Below are 13,197 nucleotides of genomic sequence, written 5' to 3' on the forward strand. Positions count from 1 at the left end.
TACTTTGGGTAGTATTCATTCTAACCATCAGCATGGGATGTTTTAATGATATTGGCCATTTTCACAATATTGATTCCTTCTAACTGTGAATATGAAATGTTTTTCCACCTGTTGGTGTCCTCTCTTATTTACTTGAGCAGTGGTTTGTAGTTCTCCTTGAAGAGATCTTTTACATCCTTTGTTTGTTGTATTCCTAGGTATTTTATTCTCTTTGTAGCAATTGTGAATGGGAGTTCACTCATGATTTGGCTCTCTGTTTGTCTGTTATTGGTGTATAGGAATGCTTGTGCTTTCTGCACATTGATTTTGTATCCTGAGACTTTGCTGAAGTTCCTTATCATTCTAAGGAGATTTTGGGCTGAGATGATGGGGTCTTCTAAATATATGATCATGTCGTCTGCAAATAGAGACAATTTGACTTCCTCTTTTCCTAACTGAATACCCTTTATTTCTTTTTTTTGCCTTATTGCTCTGGCTAGAACTTCAAATACTATATTGAATAGGAGTGGTGAGAGAGGGCATCCTCATCTAGTGCCAGACTTCAAAGGGAATGCTTTGAGTGTTTGCCCAATCAGTATGATATTGGCTGTGGGTTTGTCATAGATAGCTTTTATCATTTACAGATACCTTCCATCAATACCTAGTTTATTGAGGGTTTTTAGCATAAAGCGCTGTTGAATTTTGTTGAAGGCCTTCTCTACATCTATTGAGATGATCATGTGGTTTTTGTCTTTGGTTCTGTTTATGTGATGGATTATGTTTATAGATTTGTATATGTTGAACCAGCCTTGCATCCCCAGGATGAAGCCTAGTTGATCATGATGGGCAAGCTTTTTGATGAGCTGTTGCATTCGGTTTGCCAGTATTTTATTGAAGATTTTTGCATCAATGTTCATCATGGACATTGGCCTGAAGATTTCTTTTTTAGTTATCTCTGCCAGGTTTTTGTATCAGGATGATGATGGTTTCATAAAATAAGTTAAGTAGGATTCCCTCTTTTTGTATTGTTCGGAATAGCTTCAGAAGGAATGGTAGGTACCAGCTCCTCTTTAGAATTCAGCTGTGAACCTGTCTGGACCTGAATTTTTTTGGTTGGTAGGCTATTAGTTGCTGTCTCAACTTCAGACCTTGTTATTGGTCTATTCAGGGTTTCAACGTCTTCCTGGTTTAGTCTTGGGAGGGTGTAAATGTCCAGGAATTTATCCATTTCTTCCCAGGTTTAGTCTTGGGAGCTTACAAGTGTCCAGCAGTTTATCCATTTCTTCCCGATTTACTGAGTTATGTGCATAGAATTGTTTGAAGTAATCTCCAATGGTAGTTTATATTTCTGTGGAATCGGTGGTGTAACCCCTTTATTGTTTTTTATTGCATCTATTCGATTCTTCTTCTTCTTTTTTAAATTAGTCTGGCTAGCAGTCTGTTTATTTTGTTGATCTTTTCAAAAACCAGCTCCTGGATTTATTGATTTTTGAAGTGATTTTTGTGTCTCTGTCTCCTTCAATTCTGCTTTGATCTTAGTTATTTCTTGTCTTCTGCTAGTTTTTGAATTTTTTTGATCTTGCTCCTCTAGCTCTTTCACTTTGGACAATAGGGTATCAATTTTAGATCTTTCCTTGTTTCTCATGTGGGCATTTATTGCTATAAATTTCCCTCTAGACACTGCTTTAAATGTGCCCCAGAGATTCTGGTACATTGTGTCTTCATTTTCATTGGTTTTGAAAAACATCTTCATTTCTGTCTTCATTTCATTGTTTATCCAGTCATCATCCAGGAGCAAGTTGTTCAGTTTCCATGTAGTTGTGTGGTTTTGAGTTAATTTCTTAATTCTGAGTTCTAATTTGATTGCACTGTGGTCTGAGAGACAGTTTTTTATTATTTCCATTCTTTTGCATTTGCTGAGGAGTGATTTATTTCCAATTATGTGGTCAATTTTAGAGTAGGTGTGATGTGGTGCTGAGAAGAATGTATATTCTATGGATTTGGGGTGGAGATTTCTGTAGATGTGTATTAGGTCTACTTGGTCAGATCTGCGTACAAGTCCTGGATATCCTTGTTGATTTTCTGTCTCATTGATCTGTCTAATATTGACAGTGGAGTGTTAAAAATCTCCCACTATTATTGTGTGGGAGTCTAAGTCTCTTTGTGGGTTGTTAAGAACTTGATTTATATATCTGGGTACTCCTGTATTTGGTGCATATATTTTTAGGATAGTTAGCTCTTCTTGTTGCATTAATCCTTTTACCATTATGTAATGCCCTTCTGTCTCTTTTGATCTTTGTTGGTTTAATGTCCATTTTATCAGAGACTAGGATTGTAACCCCTACTTTTTTTTAGCTCTCTATTTGCTTGGTAAATCTTCTTCCATCCCTTTGTTGAGTCCATGTGTGTCTTTTTATGTGAGATGGGTCTCCTGAATACAACATACTGATGTATTCAGTTTGCCAGCCAGTTTCTTTTGATTGGGATATTTAGGCTATTTACATTTAACATTAATATTGTTATATGTGAATTTGTTCCTGCCATTTTTGTTACTGGCTGGTTGTTTTGCCGATTAGTTGATGCAGTTTCTTCATTGCATCATAGGTCTTTACAATTTGATACATTTTTGCAGTGGCTGGTACTGGTTGTTCCTTTCAATGTTTAGTACTTCCTTTTGGAGCTCTTTTAAGGCAGAGCTGGTGGCAGCAAAACCTCTCAGCATTTGCTTGTCCATAAAGATTTTATTTCTCCTTCACTTATGAAGCTTAGTTTGGCTGGATATGAAATTCTGGGTTGAAAGTTCTGAGGATGTTGAATATTGCCCCCCACTCTCTTCTGGCTTGTAGGGATTCTGTCAAGAGATCAGCTGTGATGGGCTTCCCTTTGTGGGTGACCCGACCTTTCTCTCTGGCTGCCCTTAGTATTTTTTCCTTCATTTCAACCCTGTTGAATCTGATGATCATGTGCCTTGGGGTTGCTCTTCTTGAGTAGTATCTTTGTGGTGTTCTCTCTATTTCCTGTATTTAAATGTTGGCCTGCCTTACTAGGTTGGGGAAATTCTCCCGGATAATATCCTGAAGAGTGTTTTCCAGCTTGGATTCATTCTCCTCATCACATTCCAGTACACTGACTAAATGTAGATTTGGTCTTTTTATATAATCCCATATTTCTTGGAGGCTCTGTTCATTTCTTTTCACTCTTTTTTTCTCTAAGCTTGCCTTCTCATTTTATTTCATTTAGTTGATCTTCAGTCTCTGATATCCTTCCTTCTGGTTGGTCGATTCGGCTATTGAAACTTGTGTAAGCCTCCCCAAGTTCTTGTGCTGCGTTTCTCAGCTCCATCAAGTCATCTTATGTTCTTCTCTAAGCTGGTTATTGTAGTTAGCATTTCGTTTAACTTTTTTTTCAAGATTTTTAGTTTCTTTGCATTGGATTAAAACATTTTTTCTTAGCTCAGAGAAGTTTATTATCCACCCTCTGAAGCCTGATTCTGTCAATTCATCAAACTCATTCTCAATCCTATTTTGTTCTCTTGCTGGTGAGGTATTGTGATCCCTTGGAGGAGAAGAGGCATTCTGGTCTTTGATGATTTCATGCTTTTTGTGCTGGTTTCTTCCCATGTTCATGGATTTATCTACCTTTGATCTTCAAAATTGGTGATTTTGAATGGGGTCTCTGAGTGGACATCCTGTCTGTTGATGTTGAAGCTATTTCTTTTTGGTTTTTAGTTTTCCTTCTAACAGTCAGGTCTCTGCTGTAGGACTGCTGGAGGTCCACTCCAGGCCTTTCTTTTCTGGGAATCCCCGGTGGGGGCTGCAGAGCAGCAAGGATTGCTGTCTGATCTTTCCTCTGGCAGCTTTGTACCAGAAGTGCACTCACCAGGTTCAGCCAGAGCTCTCCTGCGTGAGGCATTTTTTTTGGTTATACAGGGGTCAGGGAGCCCTGTGTAACCCCAATTTTGGTTATACAGGTGAGATTAGACTCACCTTTGCAATGGCGGACACCCTTCACCCCACCAAGCTCAGTCGTCCCAGGTCAGACTCAATCTGATGTGCTGGCTGCGAAACTCTCAAGTGAGAGGGCTTCAGTTTGCTGGTCTTTGTGGGAGTGGGACCTGCTAAGCTGTGTCACCTGTCTTCCTGCTTTCAGCTCTCCGTCTTTCTTGGGTGTGGGTAGACCCATCCCCCAGGTGTTCAGTCAAAACTTCCATCCAGATCTGTGCAGACAACTTGTGGCACGGGGCTGTTGGGAGCTGGTTGCTCAGATCTGTGTTGGTAACTTGCGGTGCTTTTTAGCCTGGCTGAGTTCTTCTGGACTGTGGGTTGCAAAGGCCATGGGAGAAGCACAGTATCTGAACCAGAGTTCTGAGGGGGCAAAGTCCCCAATCCTCTGGCCAGTTACGCTTCCCAAGTGGGGCAGTGCCACAACCTGCCTCAGTTCGCCCTTCTTGGGCTACACCCACTGTCCAACCAGTCCCGTTGAAATCAACCTGGTTCCTTGGTTGGAAATGCAGAGATGACTTCTGCATGTCTCTCACTGGGAACTGTGCTCTGGAGCTGTTTGTATTCAGCCATCTTGGCAGGAGTGCCTCATAACGTGTTTTGACATACAAATAGGTAGTAAAATGATTACTGCAGCCAAGCAAATGAACGTTATTACCTCACAGTCGTCTTTTTTTGTGTGTTAAGAGTACCAAAACTACTCTTTTGATGAATTACTGTATACTGACTTTATAGACCTGTTCATCCTACAGAATCAAAAGTTTGTATCCTTTAATCTACATCTCCCAATTTCCTTCTTCCCTGTGACCTTGTTAACCAACCACTGATCTTCCTCTCTTTCTATGTATTTGACTTTGTTTATATTATGTACATATAAATAAGATCATACACTATTTTTCTTTCTAGGTATGGCTTATTTCTCTTAGCATGATGTCCTTGAGGCTTATTCATGTTGTTGCAAATGTCAGGATCTCCTTTTTAAATATGGAATAATATTTTATTGTGCGGTCATGTGCTGCATAACAATGTTTCAGTCAACAGCAGACCACATATACAATGGTGGTTTCATAAGATTTTAATGTACCTGAAAGATTGTTGTTACCTAGTGATATGATAGCTGTCATAATGTTGTAGCACAATATATTACTCAGCATTTGTGATGATGCTGATAGAAACAAGGCTTTCATACTACCATTCATATGAAAGTATAGCACATACAGTTATGTACAGTACCCAGTACTTGATGATTATAGTAAATTATGTTACTGGCTTATATGTTTTATACTATTTTTTTTTTTTTAGAATTTATTCCTTCTATTTACAGAAAGAAAGTTAACTATAAAACAGGCTCTGGCACATCTTTAGGTGATATTTCAGGATAGAGCATGGTTATCAGGAGATGATAGCTTCATACATGTTATTTTCTTGCTCTTAAAGACCTTGCAGTGGGACAGTATGTGAAGGTGGAAGATCCTGATCCTATGTAGGCCTAGGCTAATGTGTGTGTTCATGTATTTATTTTTAACTAAAAAGGAAAAAAAGTTAGATAGAAAAAAAGGTTATAGAATGAGGTTATAAAGATATTTTTGTACAGTTGTACAATGTGTTTGTTTTTTAAGCTAAGTGTTATTGCAAGAGTCAGGGTTTAAAAAATACTAAAAGGTTGGCCGGGCGCAGTGGCTCACGCCTGTAATCCCAGCACTTTGGGAGGCCAAGGCGGGCGGATCACGAGGTCAAGAGATTGAGACCATCCTGGCCATGGTGAAACCCCGTCTCTGCTAAAAATACAAAAATTAGCCAGGCGTGGTGGTCCGCGCCTGTGGTCCCAGCTACTCGGGAGGCTGAGGAGGAAGAATCGCTTGAACCCAGGTGGAGGTTGCAGTGAGCTGAGATTGCGCCATTGCACTCCAGCCTGGCGACAGAGTAAGACTCTGTCTCAAAAAAAAAAAAATACTAAAAGGTTTATAAAGTAAAAAGATTATAGTAAGCTAAGTTTAATTTATTAGGAAGACAGAAAATTTTTGCATGAGTTTTGTGTAGTTTAAATATACAGTTTATGAAGTCTACAGCAGCATACAGTAATGTCTTAGGCCTTCACTCACCACTGTCTCCCTTACTCCCTTCCTCTCCATCCCTTACCCAGAGCAACATTTAGTCCTGTAAACTCCATTCATGGGAAGGGCTACAGGTGTATCATTTAAAAAATATTTTATAACACATTTTTACTATACATTTTCTATGTTTAGATGTATAAATACTTAGTATCGTGTTACTCTTGCCTGTAGTATTCAGTATAGTAACATGCTGTACGGCAGTGGTCCCCAACCTTTTTGGCACCAGGGACCGGTTTTGTGTAAGACAATGTTTCAACAGATTGGGATTGGGCTCGTTTGAGGATGAAACTGTTCCACCTCAAATCAACAAGCATTAGATTCTCATAAGGAGTATTCAACCTAGATCCTTCACATGTGCAGTTCAGAATAGAGTTTGTGCTCCTATGGGAATCTGATACTGCCCCTGATCTGACAGGAGGTGGAGCTCAGGTGGTAATGCTCACTGGCCCACTGCTCACCTCCTGTTGTGTGGGTCAGGTTTCTGCTATACAGGTTTGTAGCCTAGGAGCAATAGGTCATACATACAGCTTAGGTGTATAGTAGGCTATACCATCTAGGTTTTTGTAAATACACTCTGATGTTCCCACAATGATGAAATTGACTAGCAATGCATTTCTCAGTATATCTCTGTTGTTAAGTGATACTTGACTGTATGTATGTGTATGTATATATACACCACAATGTTTTTATTTTTTATTTTTATTTTACTTTAGGGGAATACTATATCTGGCATTTCTCCCCATGTTATCCCTCCCCACCCTCCCCACCTTCCACTGTCTCTCCCCTATACCCCCCAACTGCCCCCAGTGTGTGATGCTCCTCTCCCTAAGTCCACGTGTTCTCATTGTTCAACACCCACCTATGAGTGAGAGCATGCGTACACCATAATTTCTTTACCCATTTACCCATTGATGGACACTTAAGGTTGTTTCCATATCTTGGCTATTGTGAGTAATGCTGCAAATAAACACAGAAGTTCAGATGTCTCTATGAGGTGCTGGTTTCATTTTCTTTGGCTGTATACTCAGAAGAGGGATTTTTGGGTCATATGTTAGTTGTATTTTTAGTTTTTTGAGAAACTTTCATACTGTTTTCCATAATGGTTGTACCAATTTACATTTTTACAAATAGCATACAAGGGTTTTCTCCACACCCTGGCCAACAGTTGTTATCTCTTATCTTTTGGATAATAGTGGTTCTAACAGATGTGAGGTGGTATCTTATTATAGTTTTAATTTGCATTTTCATGATGATTAGTGATGTTAAGCACTTTTTCTTATGCTTGTTGGTTGTTTTTATGTTTTTTTTTGAAAAAAGCCTCTTCAGGTTCTTTGCCCATTTTAAAATCAGTTATTTGTTTTCTTGTTATTGAGTTGTGTGAGTTCCTTATGTAGTTTGGATATTAACTGCTTACCATATACAGGGTTTGCAAATATTTTTCTCAGTCTGTAGTCTGCTTTTTCATTCTGTTGAATGTTTTCTTTTTATTTTTAGGAAAGTTTTTATTTTGATGTAGTCTCACCTGGATATTTTTGTTTTAGTTGCATGAGCTTTTGGTGTGATATCAAAACAATTATTGCTTGAGGTCACTATTAAGGAACTTTTGCTTTAGTTTTCTTCTAGAAGTTTTATAGTTTCAGGTCTCATGTTTACGTCTTTCACCCATACTGAGTTTGTTTTTGTGTATGGTTTCAGATAAGGGTCGAGTTTCCTTCAACATGTGGTTATTCAGTTTTCCCAACACTGTTGAAGAGTTTAGTCTGTTCTCATTGTGTTTTCTTGGTAGCCTTGTTGAAAATTAGTTGACCATATATGTGTGGGTTTTTTCTGGGCTTTGTGTTGTGCTTCTTTGTTCTGTTGATCCTCATATCTGTCTTTACAGTTTAGATTACTATTGCTTTGTAATGTAATTTACAGTCAGGAATTGTGATGCCTCCAATTTAATTTTTCTTTCTCCACATTGCTTTGGCTATTTAAAGGTTTTTGTAATTCCATCCAAATTTTAGAATTTTTTTTTTCTATTTCTATGAAAAATGGTAGTAATTGCATTGAACACGTCACTTTGGATAGTATGAATGTTTTGACAGTATTAATTTTTACAACCCATAAACATGGACTAGCTTTCTATTTATTTGCATCTTCTTCAGTTTCTTTAATCAGTGTTTTATAGTTTTCAGTATATAGATCTTTCACTTCCTTTGTTATATTTATTCCTAAGTATTCTTTTGATGCAATCATAAATAGGATTTTGGAAATTTCTTTTTAATACAGATTGTTATTGATGTGAAGAACGCAACAGGTTTTTGAATGTTGATTTTTGTATCCTACTTTTCAAGGATGTGGAACAAGGAGAGTTCACATGCACTGCTGATGGGAGGGGCAACCACTTTTGGAAAACAATTTGGTGTTCATACTAAAGTGGAACATATGCTTACTCTGTGACTTAGCAGTTTCACTCATGGGCTTATACTTACCAGTAATTTACATAAATGTGCAGAAGACCTACACATGAATAACAGCATATAATCTGTTGTTTCCAAAAATTGGAAATCACTCCAATGTTTATCAACAGCAGATTAGATAGATATTAAGATAAATAAATAGAAATATCATTCAATAAACATACACAGTAGATTTGATAAATATGCAACAGAATTTAGTTCGGCAAGGACTTTGGACAATGATAAATAAATTGTAGGTATACTTTTCAGTATTGGTGAACCTAGTAAACAGAGGTACAAATAAGAAAAAAATAATAGATGCTGGAAGAGTTCATTTCTGTGCATTTCAAAAACAGGTAAAAATAAATGATTAGAAATCAAGGCAATGGTTAACATGGTGGAGGGATGGAAATAGTGATTGGTATTGGACACCAGGGAAATTTTAGATTGGCATTGTTGTACTTTTTGTCATGGATGATGGTTACATGGGCCTTTGCTTTGCAGTAACTTGTCTGTAGATTTATGTTTGTGTATTAGTGGTGGTTACAAGGGTCTTTTCTTTATGATAATTTATTTGTACATTTATGTTTCTACTTTCTGTATATTAAAATTCATAATAAAAAGGTTGAAAGGATGGCTGTTGGGGGAGGTTTTGAGAAGAAACATCAATATCATTTCTTGGTCTTTAGACTTTTCAACCGATTATATTTTTTATTATCTTACCAAACAGAATGAAAAAGCAAAAACTGTATCAGTAAGTTATGCAGCTTTTACATTAAAGAGCAAAATGTAAAAACTATTAATATGCTTAAGATGTTCACTCTGTTTTTTTTTCTTCAAAGTTTTTAGTCTCAGAATGGAATTTAATGTTTTGTTTGTTTGTTTGTTTGTTTTAGGAGGTGCTAATGATGCTGGATAACTATGTAAGAGATTTCAAAGCATTGATTGACTGGATTCAGCTTCAGGAAAAGCTAGAGAAGACAGATGCTCAAAGCAGGTAATGAGTTCTCTGGTCTCAATATTTTTATCATACAGCAGTTTTCAATAGCAGTCATTGAAAATGACAATGGACTTAACCTCATATTGACTTGAAACTTGTAAAAATCTAAAAATCAGGTGCTGCATTTTTTATTCAATTAAGTAACAAATATTTACTTAATTGGTATTTATCAGTGAGTATTAACTGGTTATTACTTTCTTCAGTACAGAAATTTGTGACACATTTACTTTCATGGAATTTTGAGCCTAAGTGTGATTGAAAATAGAACTAAGTATAAAAAACTATTATGGTTCTTCAAAGAAGGACAGATCTCTCTTGGAGGATAGATAGGGAAGATTTCCGGGGGTTGCAGAAGAAGTGTTTCAAGGATGGGATGGATTTTACCAACTAGTTGTCCATTTCGGTGAAGGGAGTAAATTCAAACAGCTATGTAAGTGTAGGGCATGTGCGAAGTCAAAGTAATATAGGGAAAGATATAGCATTTCTTTTTAATGTATTAGGCAATGAGGAAAATTGATGATTTTTGATTAGGGGAATAATATGAGATGAAAGCTTCTTTAGAAAGATTCATTTGGAATCAGCACACAATATCTGAATGCTGTGTGCCAAGGTCTAGGACTGTTGCAGTGAAGAGGACAGACGCAGTCCCTCCCCTCATAAAGTATATAGTGCATGCTATGGTCTGAATGTGCCTTCTCAAATTTCATATGTTGAAATTTAATCACCAGTATGATAGTATTAAGAGGTGGGGTCTTTAGGAGGTAGTTAAATTGAGAAGGTGGAGCCCTCACGATTAGGATTAGTGACATATAAAAGAAGTGGGAGCTGTTACCCCTTCTACCTTGTGAGGACACAGCTAAAAGATAATCTTTATAAGGAACAGGGCCTGTTTCAGACGTTGAATTTGCTGGCACCTTATCTTGTACTTCCTAGCATCCAGAACTATAGAAATACATTTCTTGGCTGGGTGCGTTGGCTCACGCCTGTAATCCCAGCACTTTGGGAGGATCACAAGGTCAAGAGATCAAGACCATCCTGGTCAACATGGTGAAACCCCATCTCTACTAAAAATACAAAAAATTAGCTGGGCATGGTGGCGTGTGCCTGTAATTTCAGCTACTCAGGAGGCTGAGGCAGGAGAATTGCCAGAACCCAGGAGGCGGGGTTTGCGGTGAGCCGAGATCGCGCCACTGCACTCCAGCCTGGGTAACAAGAGCGAAACTCCGTCTCAAAAAAAACAAAAAAAAACACCACATTTCTTATTGTTGTTGACAAATTATCAGTTGTAAGGTATGTTGTTGTAGCAGCCTGAATGGACCAAGTGCATTTCTAACAGGAAAGGTTGATGTTAAGTAAGTAAGAATATGCCAGGTGTCATCAAGAAGAAATACAGTTTACTCTGGGAGTATAAGAAGAAGCACCCTTAACCAGTTTGCTAAGTCCAGAAAGGCTTCCCTGAGGATATGACATTTAAATTGAGACACAATTGTTAAGTAGGAGTTAAACAAAGAGAAAAGAGTAATTTGAGATAATGCTAACAGTGTGTGTGATGTCTTTGAAGGGGACGGGAGCACAGTGTAATCAAGGAATTTAGAATTTAGTAGGGCGGGAGTGAAAAGAACAAGGGAAAAGTAGCATGAGATGAGCCTAGAGAGCTAGTCTAGGACCATGTTGTGTAGAGCTCTGTAGAAATGATAAGGGATTTAGATTTGACTTTGAGCCAATAAATGGTTTTAAAGTAAGAAAGTGACATCTCAGATTTATGTTTTTAAAAGATCATTTTGGCGGCCATGTAGGAAGGTTGAGATATGGCAATGTAGTTTAGAGATGATGACTACTCAGATTAAGGTAGTAATGTAGGGAGAATGAGCTATTCCAGAGATAGATTATCTAATGGACTTAGTATTGTTTTGGTTATGGACAAAGGCAAAAGAGCAGTTTAGTTTAGACATGTAAATAATTCCTAAACTCTGGCAAACTTGCCAAGTCACTTGGAGCTACAAGGCTGCTTCCCCTACCCCGACCAGAGCCAACAGGCCTCTCCTGCCTTTTTGCCTTGGATTTAGTCTTGGTTCAATCTTACTGGGTGGAACTATCCAGTAGAGAAGACATCTTTTGTCTCATACTGATGTGTCAGCGCTATGGGCAGGCAGAACCAGTAGGGTAAAGGAATTCCAAGAGAGAAATCCAGAAGGGCTGGATTCCTGGGAAACCAAATCCAAGGAAACTAAGATAGGTTGATCCTTTTAACAGTTTCATTTCTCACAGTAGAATTTTTGATATATTTTTTAGTGCCTACTTCATTCACAGTCCCTAGGTGGGTCAGCATAAAAGTCTTTGTTTGTACTAAGTAATTTTATCCTTAGCCCTTGGTAATAGGTGATTGGATCTGTGGTTTTATCCTTTCACTGGGTTGAACCAAGCTCAGAGATCATCATGCTGATTTGGGACTTGTGGCTATATCTCCCTTGTGATAATAAGCAGAGTAAAGCAGGTTGGAAAAGAAATGAAATAGATTTATAGAAAGAAACAGAACTTATGTGGCCTCTGAGAGCCTATACTGTGTCTAATCCTCGTGAGCCCTGATTCTGGTCACCCCCAACTTTTGCATGTCTTTGACCTTGTATAGTTTATATCATTACAGTAAATTTTTATTTTCTTTTCATTTTTTATTTAACTTGATTGAGTTTCTATTTGTTGTATCCAGAAAAGATCTATAATATAATCACCAATGCATTAAAAAATAGATTATTTTTTTGTGCCAGCAAAATTCAATAACCTATTGGTGGCTGTGTTTAGGATTGTATTGAGAAAGATATAGAAGCCAAACCCAAGCTTAACAGAGTGATTACCATTCCTCTCTTGGCATTATGGTTCAGAAATATACCTGAGGCATCGCCCCTCCCCCTCCCTTTTTTGGAGACAGAATCTCACTCTGTAACCCAGGCTGGAGTGCAGTGGTGCTATCTTGGCTCACTACAACCTCCACCTCCCACTTTTAAGCAATTCTCCTGCCTCAGCCTTCTGAGTAGCTGGGATTACAGGTGCTTGCCACCATGCCCAGCTGATTTTTGCATTTTTGGTAGACACAGGGTTTCACCATGTTCGCCAGGCTGGTCTCAAACTCCTGACCTCGAGTGATCTGCCCACCTTGGCCACCCAAAGTGCTGGGATTACAGGAATGAGCCACCATGCCCGGCCGAGGCAGCCCTTTTACTTTCACCAGTTATCAGCGTTTCTCTTCTTTGCCTCATGAGACAGCTCCTAGATATGGAAAGCAGTCTTAAATGCTCTATAGATGGCATTATCCATCTTGCATTCTTCAAATTATGCATCAAAATTTATTTTGGCTAGCCTTGAGATTTAAATGTAAAAACTGAAGTTGTATGTGTTTAAAGAAGAAAATATAGATAAATACTGATAATATTTGTTTTCCATCTGAGGACTTTGTAAGACAAAGGCAGACACCACAAAGAAAAATTTTAAATACCCTTGATTGAATAGGAAGAAAACAAATGTTTCCAAATAAAAAGGAAAAAGGCAGAATAGTTGTATCACCAATGCAAATGGATTTTTAAAAGTAGTAGTAAGCTATTTCAAATTAACCAGAAAATGGTGCAAATTCCCGTGGAAGAAATGAGGCAAAGATACCAACATGCAAA

General features: G+C 38.0%; 1 protein-coding gene across 50 annotated transcripts in view; it reads left to right on the plus strand.

The window, feature by feature from the left end:
* SCAPER (S-phase cyclin A associated protein in the ER) overlaps positions 1 to 13,197 on the plus strand; it is a 550,606-nt gene that overhangs the window by 96,921 nt on the left and 440,488 nt on the right. For all 50 annotated transcript variants that reach the window (XM_078333930.1, XM_078333946.1, XM_078333966.1 and 47 more), the window contains one exon: positions 9,432 to 9,532. In XM_078333930.1, coding sequence (XP_078190056.1) covers positions 9,432 to 9,532 — 101 coding nt within the window. The remainder of the gene's footprint in view (positions 1 to 9,431; positions 9,533 to 13,197) is intronic.

Source organism: Callithrix jacchus, chromosome 8 (assembly GCF_049354715.1).
Source record: "Callithrix jacchus isolate 240 chromosome 8, calJac240_pri, whole genome shotgun sequence".
NCBI lineage: Eukaryota > Metazoa > Chordata > Mammalia > Primates > Cebidae > Callithrix > Callithrix jacchus.